At 29.9% G+C, this 22,202-nt stretch overlaps 1 protein-coding gene across 2 annotated transcripts; it reads left to right on the top strand.

Moving 5' to 3' along the window:
* Positions 1-12,840: 12,840 nt before the first annotated feature.
* On the top strand, positions 12,841-21,636 carry LOC124836537 (transcription initiation factor TFIID subunit 5). Of its 2 annotated transcripts, XM_047311711.2 has the most exons (19): positions 12,842-13,093; positions 13,194-13,275; positions 13,372-13,450; positions 13,557-13,654; positions 13,763-13,819; positions 14,563-14,650; positions 14,735-14,844; positions 15,300-15,407; positions 15,597-15,748; positions 17,648-17,758; positions 17,839-17,908; positions 18,016-18,055; positions 18,611-18,775; positions 18,874-18,950; positions 19,572-19,688; positions 20,080-20,345; positions 20,458-20,553; positions 21,186-21,258; positions 21,351-21,636. In XM_047311711.2, the coding sequence occupies exons 1-19, from the start codon at positions 12,921-12,923 to the stop codon at positions 21,402-21,404; spliced, it is 2,016 nt and encodes a 671-aa protein (XP_047167667.2). In that variant the 5' UTR covers positions 12,842-12,920; the 3' UTR covers positions 21,405-21,636. The 2 variants fall into 2 exon arrangements, with proteins under 2 accessions (XP_087963307.1, XP_047167667.2); XM_088107181.1 differs by having other exon boundaries at positions 12,841-13,093; positions 13,194-13,450.
* The last annotated feature ends 566 nt before the right edge of the window (positions 21,637-22,202 follow it).

Below are 22,202 nucleotides of genomic sequence, written 5' to 3'. Positions count from 1 at the left end.
TAATTTTAATTTACATATATATTTTAAATAAGCTATATATAGATCTTTTAATTATATTTTAATTTATGAAAATTTTACTTTTAAAAATAAAAAATATATTATATTTTCAACTAAATCTATATTCAGCCTTATTATTTAATTATTTTACAATTTAAATTATTTAGCTATTAAAATCATTATAACTATATTACTAACAGTCATAAAAATTAAAATAAACATATTATTAATATATTATTTGATGTAAAAAAACATATAAAAAAGGTAACATGTTGAATGTGATATGGGTACAACTTCCACATAAGTAAATAAGATCTTTACTTTACTTTCTTTTTTCTAAATGGTAATAGTTTTTATATTTGGGTTCAATCATTACAATGAAAATATCTATTTATTTTTAAAATATTCCATAATGGTTTTGAAGCTAATATAATATCAATGTATCTACATCAATTATTCTCAAAAACCTAAATATGTTATTTAAATCAAATATCTGTCAAAATTGTGCATATAAATTCATAAAATATGAATCTCTAATATGCAGAATCTTTTACATTGTGTAAGAACATGTGATATCGATTATGTATGAAAATCTAAAACTAATAATCGAAATGTTGGAGATTTTTAGAACAGTAGTATTTAATTGTTATATTAATTTAGATTATTAAATAATATCAGTGTTTTTTAATGTTAAAGTAGTGGTTAATATTATTACTCTGAAGACATTTGTTGTCTAAATGGATGGAAAATTCTCACACTGTCCAAACAAAGGATTATTATTTTTATAGAATATTATTAAATATTTTTCTCAATACACAAATATTTATTTTCTGAAGCATGGTGTACAAGCAAGTTTATGAATTAACTAAAAGATTCTTTCTGATTTTTTAACCATAAATTTATATTAAAAATTGTGATGTAGATTCAAACACCATACAAAAAAACACAGATTCTAACTTAGATTTATAATTTTCACATTTAAATTTTTATAATATTTTGTTTGTACACTATTGTATTTTATATTTTTCATGACATTTATTATATATATATATATATATATATATATATATATATATATTAATTTCGATGTTTTGTTAATTTCCTGATAGCCACAGAACAATTGATAGAGAATCCATCAATTTGCATCACATCTCAATGATAATAATAATAATTCTTCTTATTATTATTTATTATTATCATTACTATTATTATAATAATAATAATTATTATTATTATAATTATAGTTTTCATTAATCATTAGAATCAATCTAAAAGTGTGAAAGAGTCCAGTTGGAAAGGGAGCTGGATTATATAAAACTTGCAAGTGACTAAAGTGAACTGAAATTATTTCCATGGACTGTGGAGCCATCAATCAAAATAATGAATTTCTGGTACACCTCCATAATTAATCATCATTCTTTTTAAATTATTGCCCATATTAATGTGTTTTGTCTAAGACAACACTTTAAATATATAATTAAACTCCATACTAAGTTTTGAGTTGTTCTTGGCTTCCTATCATCAATTGCTTAGATTTTAAGTGCAAATAATTAAACTATAGACTACGATCCATCTTTATTTAATCTTTCTTTTATAATAAAAACCTACTACACCTATAAGAAAACAATGTATTACTGAAATATTCAAATTACTCCTTCTTAATTTTTTGACAACTGTCCCTTTCTGTGGTTCTTATGCCATTTTCACATGTTTTTGTTCAACTGTTTTTAAAAAAAATAAAAAACAATAATGTCAGATGACAAATGTCCTTCTTTATTATAAATATTACTATTATAAATTTTTTTATAATTTTTATTAATAATATTGTATGTATTATTATTATTATTAAAATTGTTATAATTTAATACGAATAATATACAATAATTATTATTATTATTATTACTATTATTATAATAAGTATTATATATTAATATTATTTTTATTATTATATATTATTAATAATGTAATGTCCCAGATTATATAAAACTATATAATATAATAGTCTACATTAATTAGAAGTAGACTTGCAGATATGTTGTTAAGATTACAGTCATCCAAAAGAAGCCATAATTTAAAACTTTCCACATAACAGAGTATTTCAGAATGATATAACTTAACAAAAAATCCTAAACAAACTAAGCTGCAGCATCATCACCATCTAGGGCCTGCTCCAGGGGTATCTCATCTACCTCTGCTCACATCCAAGTGGATGATCATTGCAAAAGAAAAGCACACACAAGAAAGACACACACAAAAGTAAGGGTGAGCTAGGTATACAAAAATCATGTTATAACAATCACACACAATATACAATTAAAGACATATATACTAGACTACACAAACATAACTTGTTGCACTTTGAACTTGACTCGTCCGGACTTAGAATGATTGTCGAGCTATGACGAGTCATGCACTCGTGGTGGCTTCTATTGTTTTCCAAAGCCGTTGCCAATGGATTTCACCCTACCACACTCACGAGGTTAATCTATACCGCGCCTTGGAGCATACTGGAAGCCTCCAAGACTAAGACCTCCTGCTACTACTCACAACATGGTTCAATCCTCTCTACTTGAGAATGATTGACCATTGTAGTTTCAAGATAACCCCAAGACTGAGCTTCCATGCAAATCATTCTAAAACACACAAAGGGCACTACCATGGATCCTCTCCTTCAGGATCATGGAATTAGGTCCAATAACCACACTTGTTACATTCAACTTCAATCACACCCTTGTTACTCATACATTTTCCATTTAACCACAGCATACAAATCATTCATTGTATTTCAGTCATCGCACACACTTAATTGAATCAAAACAATCAGCTAAAGAGTATACTGGACTCGAGGGATTCGCTTAGCACACACCATTCGCAAGGCGAGACAGGATCTTCTCGCACCGCGCACCTTCGCTCGCAAGGCGAATTAACTCGCAGAGGTACCAGACCTCAAACCTCTCGCATAGCGCATCCAGGTCGCTATGCGAGAACCTACACAGAGACTACCCCTTCCAAAAACTCGCTATGCGGCCAAACTCGCCTTTCGAATTAAACTGGCAGTGACTCCAGGTTATCACCAGTCACATAGTGACCAGATTCGCTATGCGAACCACCAGACAGAGAACAACACCCTTCACTCATTCTCACAGCGCACCAGCTCGCACAGCGAATGACTCAAGCAGAGAACACCCTCTGCAGGGACTCGCTATGTGAACCACCAGACAGAGAACAACACCCTTCACTCATTCTCACAGCGCACCAGCTCGTACAGCGAATGACTCAAGCAGAGAACACCCTCTGCAGGGACTCGCTATGAGTGACAATTCACATAGCGACTCTGCATCATCTGCAGAACGCAAATTCTGCAGAATTATGCACTCACACACCCCCTTACCATTTCTCGGTCTTTTCTTTAATTTCTAATACCTCTAATTCTTGTTTTACATTTGATTAAACTTGTCTAGATGTTCCTAAGCATTTTCCTACTACAATTCTAAAGTGATTCCAACCCAACTTTTACACATCAACAACAATTTCCACAACTTGAGGAACCCCAACCCAATTATGACACTTGCACCTATTTCGACCACTTTGGTGACTCAAACAAGTCACAATACACTGGTTAAGTATGCCCCCAACAGCCCAAAAACACTTTAGACCTCAAATGCCCAAAATCACTACCTCACTTCCTCTCAAAATGACCTAAAACCCTACTAGAACACTAAGTTTTCTACCTAATCAATGTTACAACAAATTCCTCACCCGAAGCACTACAACATGATTAATTACAGCAATTAGATATATCCAAAACAGTTTACAACCATCACACTTCAGTTCCACAGTCATACAGTCCACACACATGCAACTAAATCTTCCCATACCAAAACACAATACCAACAACATAGCAGTACAAAAACTCAGTATATACACATACATATAACTAATTATAAAGAAGTATTCTAGCTTCCCTTACCTCAAAATCACAGCCCACTTACAGGAACTCCTCAACACCTTACACAACAAGAACTCACAAAACCCTACGAACCACCACATTGGTGATAGAAAACAGCTCTTGGAGCTAGGATTGAGTAGAAAAATGAAAAAAAAAAGAGGAAAGTACAATACACATGCAACCAACAAAGATTGCATGTGCTTGGTTCAAGAACAGCGAAGAAACTGGACGTAAGGACTTACCAGCCTAGGACCCGAAATAATCGGTCAGTTGTGAAGCCCTCTACGTTGCGGATGCTTGGGCGCCATCTGATCGAAAATCCACTGGTTCAGTGAAGAGAAATGGAAAAGAGAAGACAAAGAACTTGAGGAACTTGAGATTTTAGAGAGATAGTGAGAGTAGGCTAATGAACCAGATTGTTTCAAAAAGTCTATTTATACTACAAAAAAAAAAATCTGGTTCTATCAGTCTAATACTCAAATCCACTCTTTTAATCCCATTTTTTAGGTTCTCACAAATATTATTATTATTATTATTATTATTATTATTATTATTATTATTATTTATTATTGTATTTTCTATAGTTCATTAATTTAACATAAAAAGCAACATTAAAATAATATATTTATTTTAAATTAATTTGTATATAAAATTATCCATAATTAATTATTTATCAAAATATTATTTAAAATTTGTATTTTTAATCATTCATAATTATAAAATTTAAATAATATATATATATATATATATATATTTAAATGATAATAATTATATTAATTTTCTTAATAAAAATATAAAAACTATAATTACTTTTAGTAATACAACTATTATTGATATTAACATTAGCATAACTATTATTATTATTATCATGACTCATGAAATGGAATCTTAAAAAAGATAACTATTTAAAAATTCAACTATTTTAATATTAAAATGTTTTATTATAAATAATTTTGTTAAAAATAATTTTATTATTTTAAAATACATTATTCCTTTATAAATTAGGTTAAAGATTTATAACTCCTATTTAGAAGTTCCGTATGAATGTATAATTTGTTATATTTTTAATAAGAGATGATTATTATAGTATAATAGTTATATTTTTATTTTACTTATTTGTTGATTATCATTTGTAATTTTTATTTAATAATTTTATATTTTTAAATGCAATGTTGCAATAAAAATTATTATTATTAACATTTGTATTAATAGTTACATTAACCTTTCTAATATAACCATGATTATTATTAGTTTGTTATTTTATTATTATTATTTATTATTTATTGTTAGTATAAATGGTAGTATTGTTATTATTATTATCAGTGTTAGTGTTCTCTTTTTCCTAATAAAAAAATTATTATAATTATATTTTTTTGCTGGATTCATATTATTTTCAAAATTTTATTTATTATTAATAGCATGTCAGTATAAAAAATATATATACAGTAGTAATATAACAATAAATATTTCAAAACTTATATTATACTACAGTAAATAAACACAACAAATCATATTAAAAATTGCATATAATTTAGCCAATATATCAGTATAATTTTAAAAAAGTTTATAAATTACAATTACTAACAAATAACATAATCATGATTTAAAAAATTTAATGCACTTCTAAAATACATAATAAATAATCATCTCAAAATATTAATATATTATAATATTATTATCATAAACATAAATAGTAACATAATAATTTATTAAAAAAATTGAAATATAAAAAATAATTACAAATTTAAAAAATAACTATTGTGAATAATACTTTGAAAATAATAATCAAAATTATTTAATCAAACTTTTAATTATTTTTAAAATACAATACAAAAACTTAAATATTACTTTTTAACTTTAATCACAACAAGTATTCATTTCACTTATTTATTTATTTATTTAAACTTATATAAAACAATTACTAAAATTTAAAATCTTTCACCTTTTACATAAAAATAAATTAAACATATATTAATATAATGATTTAATTATTATTTTTAGATGATCTAAATTTTTATTTCCACAACACATCTATATATTATATATAATTATAATATTTAAATATATATATCTTAAATTTACTTAGACAGATACAATAACAATAATACTGTTTTTCTAAAAAAGTTAATAAAAGGGTTCGTGTATGCACGGTAAGATGCTATTAAAAGTAAGAATGTTCTGATTTGTATTGAAATTTCTTAGAATAATTGCGTTTATCTTATTTGTTACTCAAACATTTCATATATTCTTGGACACAACTGAGAAGAAGAGTATTGTTATTATTTAAATGTTTTAGAATGATAATAAATAAAAAATGGCATAAAGAAAAGGCATAAGAGCTTAGGGTTGTTTCTTAGCCATAGGATTCTCAATTATTAGGAGATTAGGTGCATAAGGCTAAATTACATTATGTTTGCACATAATTAGTGATTCAAATATTTTAATAAAAAAATTAATACAAAAAATAAATATGATAATCAAGTCTTACAAAAATTACGATTACAATTCTATTGAGAGAAACAATTTTCCAAAGAAATTAAATTCACAATTTCAAACTATTTTTATAAAAGGAGGATCCCAAAAAAATTTCGTCCTAAATAAACTTTTTTTCACAACTATTATTTTGATCATAATTAACTTATATTTAAGAAAAACTGGTATTATTACACTTTAAAGTTTCAAAAAGCAGATAATCGGTAAAATATTTTTAATAAAAAGATCACGAAGGAAATTATATCACATATATTACCATCTTTAACCCAATTTTTTTTTTAATTTTCACATAATAGATATATTATTTCAATAATATTTATGAAAACGGAGGCTTCATACTTATGATTTTCATGTAATAAATTGTAGATGAATCAAAATAATATATTTAAAATTTATATATTTAATGATCGATACTAATATAAAAAAAAATACACAATTTATTATAATTTATTGTAAATATTTCAGTAAATATTTTATATTTGATAATATTTTCTTAGATTACGTTTCAAATAATTAAAAAAAGTTTTAATTGAACAATTAAATGAGTAATATCATATTTCTTAACAGAAGAAATTAAAATTGTACTACTTTTATCTTCATACGTAGTTTTTATTTTATCATTTTTAAAAAATAATTTTATTCTTTATTAAATCACCTACTTTTTCTATAAAAAAAAAGTTAAAAAAAAGTATCATAACATAACTATAAATAGATTATATTAAAAGGCATAAAAATTAACTTTCCTTGGTGATAAAATAAATATTATACAAAATATGAGATGAAAAAATATTGTACCAATACCGTGTAAGATAATAAAGTTATTATTTTTCTTCAATAATAAAACAGTTAATAAATGAAAGCAGAATAATAGATGTATATTTATTTTAAAAAAGTAATATATATATATATATATATATATATATATATATATATATATATATATATATATATATATATATATATATATATATATACACACATATGTAAGTAAAAAGAATATGGTAACAATTTATTCTTTATCATATTTAATTTTACGATTTTCGTAATACTCCGCCATCCCTGCACAGTGGAAAGAAAGATAGAAAATGGTGAGCGACTCCCTGCAAACCCCACATTCCTCACATCACTTTCTAAAACGAAACTTCAAATTTGGACTACTTTTACATTCTATCTTCCATTTCCATTATAAGAATCAAGAATAGGGTTCTACTACAAAAAATTCACCAACCAACCTTCCCAAGGAAACATAAATTAACATGCATAGACAACCTTCGAATTTCGATACTTTCACATTTATTATAATAACAAAAAATTCACCTAACATTTCAAGCTTCTGCTTCCCAAAATGTCACTGTCACAAATCCCTCCCTTCTTATTATCATTCAAAAATAAAATAATAAAAAACCAACTTATTTTCTTGTTTTTAGGACAGACATATGTTTGATGGATAAATAAAAAAATATTTTAGCTTAATATTTTCTTTTATGTATAAAAAAGAAAGGATTTTTTCTGCAAAATTAAATCGATATTTTTTTACTATTTCTAAACTCAAAACATTATATCTTAAACTAACTCTACTTTTATTCCAAAACTAAAATAAAAGTATACACTACCACACTAATTTGATTACTTTTTATATAGTTTTGACAAATAAAAGTTTTATTGTTGCATAAAATGTAGTACATGTTATTCCTCGTGGCTCTTCACTTGTATCTAATGATATATATATTTTTTGTAATGATTGATTTTTTTTCTTTATGTTTTTCTTCATGACAAGTGTATCATTTATGCTAAACCTATATTTTCCTTAATCATTTTACCGAAAATAATAAAAAGATATCGATCTAAACAATATTATCTGTCTCATAATAAGTATTTGTGATTAACATTATGCATTATTCATCCTCGAAAATAATTTATATTCTGTAAACTATCTTTATTAAGACCTGCACTGGTTGTAACCTAAGTATTTAAGTGGTGCAGTCCTTTTCATGTTTGCTGCAGCAGCATGGACCACACATCAAACCACCATAACTGTATCTTTCTTTATTTTCACTTCCACTCATAACTGTCTTCAAATCCTTTAGATTACACGTGTCACTTCATTATTAGTTGCACATATGTTTTCCTTGCCAATCAATATTTTTAAAATTAATAACACTTTTTAAATATCTCACTTTCTTAAACAGGTAACGTTCCAAAATATAGTATAAAATATATTATAGATCTATTATAAATAATAATATAGAAGATCAGTTATCCATGAGTTATCAAAGTATTTTAACAATACAGTTATAAAAAATAACTATAAAATTAAAATCTTTAAGAAAATAGATACTACACAAAACATAAGAACAAATTGATTGGTTATACAACACTCTGTATAAATCGGTTTACAAAATGTAAACATTAAATCTGTTGACCGATCGGTCCTAACTAGACTGCAGGTTTAACATTTTCCAAAGCCTGCTCCAACGAACAATCATCACCTTCTGCTCACATCCACAGAATGATAATTGCAATAGAGAAGACGACCGAACGAAAAACATAAGACAAGACATAAAAAGTAGGGTAAGCTAGAGTAATTTAATTAATCCAATAAAACATATAGTTCAAACAAATACAAGAGTAAGCAAAAGCCAATCATGTCACTCATGCAACAACCAAACATACATTTCCAACAATGACCGAACATATAATATATGCAATGACCGACCACTTTTACTCTGACTGTCCGGGCTGTATGAATTGTGTAGCTACGACGTTTTTGCACGTGGATGGTGTAGTAGCTGGGATGCCCTCGACAGCTGTCACTAGGGTTAGTCTGTTATATCTCGCCCAAGTTACACTTATGGACTAGGACCTCCTTCCATTCTCACACATGAGTTATTCATTTCTATGTGAGAATGAGTAATCATAGAATATTAGGATAAACGCCAGCATAACAATACCCACATTCATACTCTACAATTCCAAGGATAAACGCCGACCGACCACCACACCTTTACTGTCACGTCAATTAAAAATAGTCAGGGAATGTGGCATGACACGTGGGCTGACCATTAGCCACGTCAAACAAAAGTTAATGCCATTCAATTTTAAGGAATAATAGTAAGAGTTTCAAAACTATGAGGAATAAAAACCATCAAAGTTTCGAGGAGGGACTAAAACCAAAATCATCTGATATTTAAGTGACGGAAAAACATATTTAACCCTTAAAAATAAATTCATTTTACTACATTTAAAAATAAATTCATTTTACTAAATTATAATTTTTTTACTTTTTAAAAATTAATTTTAATAATTATTTTTAATTTTTTACTCTTTATAAACATTTTTACAATTAAATATAACATTAACAAATAACATTTAATATTACTTTAATAACTAGAGACATTTTGGTAATCTTTAAATCTGTCACATCAATCAAATCCTACACTAATTTTCACAAACTTTACTTCCAAATCCACTTTCAATTACCCACAAATCCACTCAAACAAACAAAAAAAAATTACCATCAAATTTATTCAATTATTCTCTCCCAAAATCATCTCTCACAAATCACCTCAACCGAACACAACCTTAATCTATAACTCTACCCTTAATCTATAACTCTCTTAATTACTTTAAAAACCTATTCTTGTAATTTTTGCCAAAATTTAGACAAAACGTGTAGAACAACTTAATTACCTTTTAGGTGTTGATAGAAAGATACGCTTATACAGGAGATTTCGTATAAAAAAGAACTTTTTTATCTTAAAATCACGTAGACAAAGTTAGAGGTAATAGTCATTTATTATTAATCAATTTAAAACAGTTTATGTATTTATATATATATATATATATATGTATATATATATATATATATATATATATATATATATATATAATTGATATAAATGTATATATTTATTAGACATTATAAAAGTCATAAAAATATATATTTGAATTTTAAAAAAAGCAGAAAAAGTACGATTCTTTTAAAGAAATTATTTAATATATTTAAAAATGGATGAAAAACTTATTTTTACCTAACACGGAATTAACTCGCTATAATTGAATTATTTAAAATATGATTAAATGGAAATTACTTTATTTTGGTATGATGTATCCACTTATTCTTTAACTAGTTTTCACTAAACCAAATTGACTAAAACTTTCGAAAAGATATCTCTTTCAAATAATTTTTTCTATTTATGAAGTTTGAAACTGAAGCCTTACTTAAAACGTTCAAACTCAATTATTGAAATAGATGTCTAGAGTGTATTGGAGGAAAATTTTATTTGTCACATCCAAAAGGAAATTTGGTAATAATGAAAGATGATGTTTTTTCTGATTTCATGGTTGCATTGCGTAAGCCTAACGTGATAACTAGTAGTAGGTAGCCAATGAACTCTTGCCACTCCATTTTCCAATCTTTCTTATTACTTTTCATGTATATTTGAGAAGCATGTATTAAAATAAAGGTTTAATTGCTTCCTTTGTCCCCAGTTTGGTTGAATTGTGTCAAATTCATCCTCATTTTTAAAAAAGTTTCATTGTCGTCCTCACGTGGTATAAAAGTGTCAATTGAATCCAAACATAGAAAAAATTTGTGTCAAAGTAGTCATTTTTCCTATATCTCTGTGTCTTCCTTTCATATGTCACTTCTCTGGAGCTATGAAAAGCCTTAAATTGGATAAGGTAAAATGAATATCTGTACTTGATTGTATGAAAGGAAGACACAGATATATAGGAAAAATGACTACTTTGACACAAATTTTTTCTATGTTTGGATTCAATTGACACTTTTACACCACGTGAGGACGACAATGAAACTTTTACACCACGTGAGGATGACAATGAAACTTTTTTAAAAATGAGGATGAATTTGACACAATTCAACCAAACTGGGGACAAAGGAAGCAATTAAACCTAAAATAAATAAGATGGAGCAGTGGACAGATCACGAAATATTGTATGGTTTTATTGGTCCATTTGGAGTGAATTCCAAAGTCGCCATTGAATGGTTGCAGAACAGCGATGTTTGAGCAATGGTGCCAGGAGAAACGCGGAACTGCTGTCAAACTACCAATAATGCAAGCTACAAACTTGGACACTTGTCATCTTCTAACACTCTCATTTCCATATCATTCATTTTCAGTTCAACCTTAGACAGACAGGTAATTGAAATTCCGTTGGTACACTTGTGAAATAAGTTGCCATCCCTTTTTCCAAAGTTGTCTTGTTTGATTTTCTATAACTATTTAAAATAATATTTTAAACAATAAAATTAATTAAGTTTTAATTTTATAATAAGTTGAGTTTTTTGTTAATTTTTTTGACTAAATACTAAAAAAATGTCCATTATCTGGTTTAATTCTTTTATTAATTTATTTGTTACTGTTTATTATTTTATTTATTTGCTTTTTATGTGATGAGAAGTATATTTTTTTATTTTTTATATTATATTAGATAAAAATATCACTATATATGTAGTTTTCAATAAAATATTATAAGATTTATAAAATAAAATAGACTATTTAAATATATATAATATTAATGTGATTATTTTAAAAAATAAATAAATCTATATAAAATAATTAAGAATAACTTAAAGTTTTAAAAAAAATTATTTTTCATATAACTACTGGACATTAAAGATAATTACTACCATTTTCTATTAAAGATATATCAATACCTATCTCTTATATGTTCATACAAATAACATGATCATCGAAAAAAAAAACATAAAAGAAATGATCGTGTAAGCTAAGGTGAAAAAAATATATTCTAAAACATAAGATACATGTTTTTGACATTGTAAGCATGCACTTGTAGTATTATTTATGCTACGTAGAGTCATATACAAAAGAATTATCACTTTATTACTTACAAGGTTAGTCATTTCACGTATAGGACCAAATGGTCCAGTAACTAGGACCTTTTTTCATCTCTTTCCTCAACTATTTTTCTTTGTATGACTTGAATGATTGGTAGAATATCATGATACCTTATTACTGACCTCCCAAGTGTCAATGAATATACTAAGATCATCGTCACAGAGAATTTATCTTTGAAAGTTTTTCAATACCATCATTATACATTTCCACAACCATATCAACATCTCAATCAAACACAATAATAATCATAAACATACATAAAGTTTATTTTTATTACAAAATTGACAAAAATTAAGAATTAAGGAAAAAAATATATTGGAGCTAACAAAATTAACCAAAAAAAAAAAAAATCTCAAAACGTTTCATGCTCCGTCCGCGTTATTTAAAAATTGAAAAGTTAGTCTGACCCAATAACGGGTTGAAGCCCAAAACAAAAGCTGGTTATCCAGTTCTGCCCAAACCCACGTAACTGACCCCGTTCAAGAAATAAGCCCAATGAAGAATCAAATTTCTACTAAAAAAAAAGTGCATTCGCGAGGCAGCGAGCGCAGTGGAAGAAGGAGAGGAAGAAGAAGGGGGTTGTGGTGTGAGATCAGAGAATGGAGGACGATAAAATAGTTGGATATGTTACCGCGTATCTGAAGAAGAGAGGTTTCACGCAAACCGAGAAGATTTTCCAGGAAGAGTTTCGGCATAACAAAACCACCAATTCCTCCTCCAGTAATTCCCTTCTCGAACCCGACATTGCCAACCACCTCCTCGCATTCTCTCAGTACTTCTCAATTCTCCAACCTCCTATCGTTACCCTCCGCTCACGCTTCATTTCCTCACCGCACTCACTTTTTCCCTCTTTCAAACCCTATCTTTCGCAGATTGGAGAGTGGTCCGGCTAGGTTCCACGACGGCTACAGCAAACTGCGAACATGGACTTATTCTTCACTGGATTTGTACAAGGTAACGCGCGCCTTTTCACTTTCCTTTATCCGTTTTTTTCTTTTTTCTCTTTGGTTTCCACTCGTTTTTGTCACGTTTATCGGCGTATTCCTGCAGCACGAGTTGCTTCGCGTGCTTTATCCCGTGTTTATCCACTGCTTTATGGACCTCGTGGCGAAAGGACATGTTCAGGAAGGTAATTTGCTGTGTTCTAAATGGGGGCACTTGTGCGATGCCGTACGTGTTTTGTTTTCTTTTGGTTTGTTCTTGTGTTTGTGTGTGACTGTGGTCGCTGTTTTCAGCTCGGAATTTCTTCAATACTTTCCGTGAAGACCACGAAATGATGCACTTGCGTGACCTTCAGAAGTTAGAAGGGGTTCTTTCTCCTACCCATCTGGAGGTTTGTTGCTGTTTAAAGTTTTGTATTGGTCTTTTAATTTTTTCGAGGTTGTTGGTTCGTTAGCAATTAGTGTAAAATATTCCTACGGTAATGTAATTTCTTTTGCAGGAAATGGAATTCGCTCACTCGCTTAGACAGAGCAAATTCAACATAAAGATATGTGAGGTAACGAGTTGATTCTTCTGGATGTGTTTATCAGCTGCGCTGTAATTACTTTCTATTTTTATTTTGCACACATTCAAATTAAATAATCTCAGTCAACTACTTTCTGCAACCTTTAGAACTCTAGTTCCCGGCCCCCTCTGTGGCTTCTTCCCTTACTGTTTGATGACGATTACGTATGCTATTGTTTGAACCATTATTTGTGATGCCTTTTCTCCTTGGGGGTTTTCTGTTCATAATGTATCTCATATTGGGTCATGCCTTTAAAACTTAAATGCAAATCAGTTTATAGCAGTTGGTTTTCATTCAGCTTTAAAGTTGGTTTTGTATGCTGGGCCATGGGGATTATTTGTGATACTAGTCAATTGCTTAATCTTATACATTGAAATTAATGTGTATAAGATTTTCGTCCTTTCATTTTATGTTGTGGACATTTACAGTGGGTATTTATGGTATGCCATTACTGTTGATTACCTTATCTTGGTGGATTTGGCTCATGCAAGGGCTTAATGGAAGTATCATGCAGGTGTTAGGCTAGGATTAGCTTATATTTTATATTATAAATATTTGAAATTTATCACAATGTCTCTGGACTATGTTCAAAAGGATTACTTATTTTTCTTCTGAAGCCCATGAACCGTCATTATCTTTGTCTACTTTGGTCCTTGTTCCCTTTAATTTTTATCACTGGTCTTATGTTCCATTTAATATATGGGGAAAGTTGATAACAGTTGATGTTTTGCCAGTATTCCTATGAGCTTCTCTTGCAACATCTACACAGTACTCAATCCACCACTATACTCGGTATTATAAATGAGCATATTAACTTTCAAGGTACCTTTATTCGTTATAGATTGCATCTACTCATTTGAACTACTTATTATTGCGTACACGTCATTGTCTTTTGTTGTAATATAGTTTCCCCTGGACAACCTAGCTTAATTTCTGATGATCCGGAAGCTGTTACCCTTACTGGAAGCAGCCAGGAAGCAGCAAACCGGATAAATCAAAAAGAAATTCATTGGGGGGTGAGTCTACTAGTATTTCTGCTAATTTTGATAAAGTTACAAGTTTTCATGGTTATGTTGTTTCTTTCATTACAACCCTATTTATTTACATTTGCAAGTTGGTGTAATGAAAGTTACGTCCTAGCGTGAGAAACACTTGAAACTTCTTTAAATGCCCTGCTTTCACCAATAACGTCCAAGTATTGCTTATTTTCATTTTGTTTTCTGTTTTCAAAGATTTGAACAATAAATTGTGAATTGTGTTGGTTTTTTAGAATTTTTTTATACAAATACATTATTTTAAAACAAGAAATAAAGTGTAAGCTAGGTGAGGTGACAGCAGTTTTACATGTTCCTGGACACTTGTCCAAAAGGAGTTCTTATTCTATTTTCAAAAGAATGGAGTTACCGATTTAAATTATTATTGACTGATTCAGTAACTATCTGATTTAATTCTCGATGTGTATCTGCTGTAGTTACTTGAAGATTCTCTTGAAGAACGGCTAGAGAAGGCAGGGGCTTTGCTTTCAGACTCGGAAAAGGGTGAAGGGGAAACAAAAGAGGGGGAGAATGACGAGACTAAGGTATATCTGTTATGAAATTCACATGACCCTGTCAATTTATTAAATTTCATTTTTGCTTATATTATGAGGAAATACGGCACCATTTATTTCTAGAATGTAGGCCTTTCAAAGAGTGTGTCCATGTATTTTAATTTGGGATGTCTTATTTGAGTGTTTTTTCACTTTAGTTTTCGAATGATTTTCTTTTAGAAAAGATCCATTGAAGGAGGAAAGCAAGGTGGTTCAGTAAAAAAGGTAAAAAAGGACAAGGGTGGTAGCACAACTGGAAAGAGTGCAAAACCTGAAGCTAGTGCTGTACCTGCAGCTCCTCGAGTTAAGCCTGAACTCCCCTTACCCTTAATGTATTATCTCTATCCCATAAGACATATTCATTTTATTTTCATTAGAAATTATATAGCTAATGTGAATGGCATAATTCTAAAATAATTGATGCTATTAAAGCTGGAGCAAAGGATTCATTTGATTGGCATGTTATCTAAAAAGGATTTTTCTTTTATTGACGATTTTTCTTTAGTATTTTATAACTGTGATTTTTGTTTAACCATATAGCCAAATAAAAAAGCTCAACATTTAGTCATTCACATATTATCGAAACTAAATTTAATAAGGCTACCTTCCTGTTCTGGTTGGAATAAAAATTATTCTTATGAGTCCTTTTGCTTACAGAGTTTATCAAAATTCTGAGACTGGGCTCTATTATTGCTTGCAATGTTTTGCTTGGCATCTGCAATTAATTGAATGGAACCTAAATTAATGTATATCACTGAGTGAATTTATATTTTTAAAATTATAGTCAGCTTCTAAATTAGACTCAACTCTAAATGGTTTGTTTGTGATAAAAAACATTTGCTGGATCCCGTCAGTGCAGTTTTTGATTTGTTGTAGATGTTTTAGTATTGTGTTAGTTTATTTTGCTCTAGGTTTAATGCTTGTTTTGGATCAGACAGGAAGAAAGTTCAACCTGATAAAAAGGATATGGAGGTCTGGGCATTACTGCTTTTTGTATTTTTGGGGGTTGTAAAATGAAGAAAATCTATTAGGAAGGGGGTGGGGGTGACATCAAATAGTGGGAGGATAAGAAACCCTGCAAAAGAGAAACACTAAATACAACCATAAACATGGAGAAGTTAAGAATTCAGCTAGGTTTCCGAGTTTCTCTGGAATGCAAGCCTTCCCACTATTCTGATCCTTTATTCTGTGGAAATTTGGTCGAAAGAAATAGAGAATGGAGATCAGGTAGAAATTTCCCATTTAGTTTGCTTGACACAATAGAAACGAGCAAGAGAAAATTTTCACACATTCTCGTATCGAAAACTTTTTCTCATTTCTCTTTTTAAGTGTGGACTCTAAACTCTTTATTTCTATCCTTGATTTCTCCTTTTTTCTTAAAAATGAATAAAAGTGTATACATTTCTTATCTTTTCTATATATTTCTCTTCATCCAAACTAAATAGAATTTCTTTTTTGTATTCATCCAAAGAATTCATTCTTTTCTCTATATTTCTATTCATAAACGACAAGATGTAGGAGGGGAATCCTCTACTTTAAATGGGAGTTCCAAGTCTAAGACTTCGTTGATTTGGGACTCCTCTATGCTGCATCAATCCTGTTTAAATGGAAAGAGTGGTCATGTACTATGTGCAGATGCACTTCAATGGTAGGTTTGGATATACTTTGAATTGGAATTCTGTGTTTGGCACCTGCCAACGAGACCACTCATGTGTCATTTCTAACTGATTATGTTTAGCATAAGTGGGCTAATTGGATGGGTTGGTAGTATATAACTATTTACCTGTCCTTCTATTTGTGGATAAAGTCTTTAGATCCCGCATTTCTCATAATTTGAAGGGTAAAAGGGCTGTTTTCATTTGTTTCTATCAAAATCCTAAAATTGTAGTTGAGTTCTTGAATTAGTTAGTTATTCAACAATTTGTGGATAAAGTCTTTATAGATCCCGCATTTCTCATAATTTGAAGGGTAAAAGGGCTGTTTTCATTTGTTTCTATCAAAATCCTAAAATTGTAGTTGAGTTCTTGAATTAGTTAGTTATTCAACATATTTATTGTACGAAAAGTACATAATTTTCTAAATTCTCCACTTCTGTATATTTTGTTATCATATGATGCAAGCTACGTAATGCAAAGTATTAATATTACTAATTGATGTAAATATTTGAATCACTAAATTCTGAATTTTTTTTAACTTCATTTAACTGAATTTTGTAATGTTGAATTTTGCAGGCCAACTGAGATTGAACAGTCCATCCTTGAAGATTTAAGGAACCGTGTACAGCTCAGCAATGTTGCATTGCCGTCAGTTAGCTTTTACACATTTATAAATACACATAACAGGTATTGTTCGACACATTTACTATTGTTATATATATTGTTTGGATTTCTGTTGTTCAATTCATTTTTGCATACCATCTCAGTTTAAGCTGTTCATCGATATCCCATGACGGATCATTAATTGCTGGAGGATTTTCTGACTCATCACTCAAGGTTTTTTTCTTCTGTATATTTGCTCTTCCATTCACCTCTAGAAAACCCTCTTTCTATGAAATTCTAAATTGATTGAATTTCTGGTAATTTCTTATTTGAATACCCAGGTTTGGGATATGGCAAAGCTTGGACAACCGACTGCAAGTTGTAAGTTTGTATTTGTAAATTTCTTTTGCTGTTATTGTTGCATCATTGCTTGAGAAATGTGAACATAGTTAATCAGTTACATGGGTTCAGAGAAAATATAGTTTAAGAATACACTGATGATATCAACCTGTAATTAATTTAAGCAAGACATTCAGTGGTATAGCAGTTATATTTTCACTGCCTCATGTATAAAGAGAAGAGAGGTTCTTAGCAGCAGTACCATCTTTCTAGTCATCTAGTGATGGAATTATTGACTTGGACTTTGTTAGTCTATGAGCATTTAATTCACATAGAAAAATAAATAGTGGTTTAAGAATGTGATCCTTACCAGTGTGTAGGCATTCTATTTCAAAATGGTTTAAGAATGGATCAATTTCCCCCCCTGTAATTGTTAAACGGTGTACCCTGGGATCTAATAATAAAATTGATATTTGAGTTGAATGAACAAGGCAAACTTGGGTGGACGATAGCTCATGCAATTTCCTAGCATTTGGAGAATGACAAAAATGGTTTTGCTAGCTGTAAAAGTCCAGTTATCAATTTTTCTATCATTAGCTCTTTTGCAGGATGAGAATGACACATCACCAAATGATCAAATGTTTGGGCAAGGGCTTGGGAAAAGACAGTATACACTATTTCAAGGTCATTCAGGACCTGTTTATGCAGCCTCTTTTAGTCCCGTGGGAGATTTTATCCTTTCATCCTCAGCAGACGCAACAAGTAGACCACCTGATCTCATTTTTGTGCCGCAATCTATTTTTTTTCTTGTATATTATAGTTTTAATTCTGAACCTTATGTATCTTAAATTTTTATGCAGTTCGGTTATGGAGCACCAAACTTAATGCCAATCTTGTTTGTTATAAGGGTCACAATTACCCTGTCTGGGATGTTCAGGTAAAACATTTTATTGTGAACTTTTATGTTCTGATAGTGAATGTAGAACAAGATACCAGTTGCATGAATAAAAGTTTAAAATTTAAGCATTAAAGTATGATGTCTATATGCAAGTCAGACCACATATGTTGTTAACGGGATCCACTTTATTTAGTAAAATAAATACAAGAAAGGAATGAAGAGCCCAAAGAGATGGCTTAAGAAATGACATCAATGTAGCAAAGCCTCCCCTATCTTTTTAGCGTAATATTTATGAGGGGAAAGCCTTTATAATCCCTCCCTGTTTATTTTCTTGCATGTTTAATGTGGTATAGTATGTAAACGATACAAACTAGTTCTTTTTTGCCTCTGTAAATTACTTCATAGTTTTTACTGGTAAAATGTAATGAAACTTTTGTTTGTTACGATTAATCAGTTGTGTATATGATCGGCATGCATCTATGGGATTTGCTGAAGAGTCAATGATGTGCTTTGTACCCTCAAATTAATAGTTTCAGCTTGCAGAATTCTGCTTTTTAGTGCAAATATACTTTATTCCTCTTTTGCTTGCCTTGGGACGTCATTCTTGGCTGCATGTACATTCTGGATGGCTGGATTATTTATTTCTTTTTATGGATGCAGTTTAGTCCTGTAGGGCATTATTTTGCCAGCTCTTCACACGACAGAACTGCTAGGATTTGGTCAATGGACAGGATACAGCCCTTAAGAATAATGGCAGGACACTTATCTGATGTTGATGTAAGTTGTTGCATTTAAGATTCTTTGTTGCTTCTGTTTTTTTGTAGATTTTATTTTCTCTTTTGTGATCCATATTTGCCTCTTGCTTATTTAATTTTATATTTAAATATCGATTGCTTCGGATTCATATACCAGTATTTAATTAGGTGTACATCTTCAAGTTTATGATCGAGCAGGGCTTTGTGAAGTCTGTTTTGAATGGGGGAAATTATGTTTTGTTTCTCTTGTTAAGCCATAATAATGTAATTGAATTCCTAACTGGTTATATATGTTCAAAATATTTGTCTCAGAAAACTATAATTTGCCCCTAATCTTAGAAGGTAAAAAATGAGCTATACTCATCATTATGTATTTATGCCACAATCCTTACGAATTTTGTGTTCATTTTTAGTGTGTACAATGGCATGCCAACTGCAACTACATTGCAACTGGTTCCAGTGACAAAACAGTTCGACTATGGGATGTGCAGAGCGGTGAGTGTGTCCGGGTTTTTGTTGGTCACAGGGGTATGATTTTGTCTTTGGCAATGTCTCCTGATGGTCGCTATATGGCATCTGGGGATGAAGATGGCACGATCATGATGTGGGACCTCTCTAGTGGTCGCTGTCTCACCCCTTTGATCGGGCACACGTCTTGTGTCTGGTCCCTTGCATTCAGGTGATCCCTTATTGCTGTATTTTATCTCAATTAGGAAGTGGAATAAAGGTTTTTGAGCTTGCTATCGATTTAACAATACTTATGGTCCACTCATAATGGTTGGATGTATCAGTTCTGAAGGTTCAATTCTAGCATCTGGATCTGCTGATTCCACTGTAAAATTGTGGGATGTAAATACGAGCACCAAGGTTTCAAGGGCTGAAGAAAAGTAAGTTCGTCTGTTGTGACAATTGTTTTCGAATCGTTTATCGTAGGAAATATTTTATTTCTAACTAATCCAAGTTTTTGGGAAAATTTATGAATGTGTCTGGTTATTATTCAACTTCTACAGGAATAAATAATATATTTGCCACGAGGTATCATTGAGAGGTGTATTAGCACTCAATTACCACGTCAAACATTTATTTTCACTTACCCGTTGTTGTCAGAACCAGACCGAACGGGCTAGTTGAATCAGGAATTTGGCCAGTGTTCGGTCCAAAACTTTTTAAAATCTGGATTTCATTTTAATCGGGATAAAAATCCGTTAAGTTGGAAAATCTAGAAAACCTACTGTTTAAGATATTTTGGCTCTTGAAGCGTTTTTTTTGGTTGTAGCTGGGTATTTTAATAGACTTCTTGGTGGTAATGAATTTTATTTGTTATGATTTTAAATCTGATGTGTCTTAGATTTGTTTCTTTTTATCTATATCATATTTGTTGTATGTTATGATTTATGACACTTTCAAGTAACTTTTTATGTTAATATTACTTTGAATGTTTTATTAAAACTGGTTTGACTCTGATTGAACCCCGTTGAATTTTTGAACATGCAATCGATATCTTCCGTTACCTTGGTAGAAGTGGGAATGCTAACAGACTTAGATCGCTGAAAACTCTGGCAACCAAATCAACCCCAGTTTACTCATTGCGGGTAAGATCACTTGACGCTTGATTACATGATCATGGATAATGTTCAATATAATTTTGTAGGATTCAATCGTGTATGTATGTTGTTTGAAACAGTTTTCTCGAAGGAATCTTCTTTTTGCGGCTGGAGCTCTAGCAAAAAGTGGGTAATATATATGAGTACGTCTACTAATAGATAGATCAGATCAAAGTTGTAGAAGCTGGAATTTATCGCCTGAAAAGCAACGCACATCATAGTTTTGTACTCCCTCGTGTCCTTTATGTACGGAATCTTCACTAGGGCTGAGAAGTTTCGTTAAATTTTAATGATACTATATTTGTCAGTAATCTGTATATTTTTTATAGTTAATTATAAATTTATTAAGACATTATTCTCTTTTCATTTGATTTATGTATTTCCACTTCAGTTATTACTATTAATCTTCCCATATTTTCACGAGAACGTAAGAAATTAATCTAATATGTTTATTGTTTTTCGATAAAAATAAGTTTATGATTAAAAGGATTTTGAAAATCCTTTGTTTATTTATTTACTATACTGGTCTTTTTATATATTGCTGTTAATTTTACCATCGATATTTTTTCGTCCTTAGGAATCGAGGTACCATGTATATAGCAGTGAGACTTTTTGTTGCGTACGCACTAAGAGTGGCAGTTGGACGAGCCTTGACACTTCAATTTGATTGCAAGAAAAACACAGTCAAATGTCCCTGATTCTCGGTAGATCTCCCCAATTTATTGAAATATATATATATATATATATATATATATATATATATATATATATATATATATATATATATATATATATATATATATATATATATATATATATATGTTTGTGTGTGTCAGAACAGTCAAAAAGTAATTGATCTTTATATTTCGAAATAACTAATCTTTGATTATCGGTTAAAGGACATATTAGCGAAAGAATAGATTCTGAATATT

This window comes from Vigna umbellata, chromosome 2 (genome assembly GCF_029865625.1).
Source record: "Vigna umbellata cultivar VRB3 chromosome 2, Vumbellata_1.0, whole genome shotgun sequence".
Classification (NCBI taxonomy): Eukaryota; Viridiplantae; Streptophyta; class Magnoliopsida; order Fabales; family Fabaceae; genus Vigna; species Vigna umbellata.
The sequence above is the reverse complement of the archived record's forward strand: the minus strand, read 5'-3'. Positions and strand labels throughout refer to the sequence as shown.

What these genes read in the sequence shown, in the direction of transcription:
- LOC124836537 (XM_088107181.1), top strand. Translation starts at nt 12,921, where the DNA reads ATGGAGGACGATAAAATAGTTGGATATGTTACCGCGTATCTGAAGAAG. An exon ending in GAAAGGACATGTTCAGGAAG is followed by an intron (nt 13,451 to 13,556) that starts GTAATTTGCTGT and finishes CGCTGTTTTCAG; the next exon opens with CTCGGAATTTCTTCAATACT. An exon ending in GGGAGAATGACGAGACTAAG is followed by an intron (nt 15,408 to 15,596) that starts GTATATCTGTTA and finishes ATTTTCTTTTAG; the next exon opens with AAAAGATCCATTGAAGGAGG.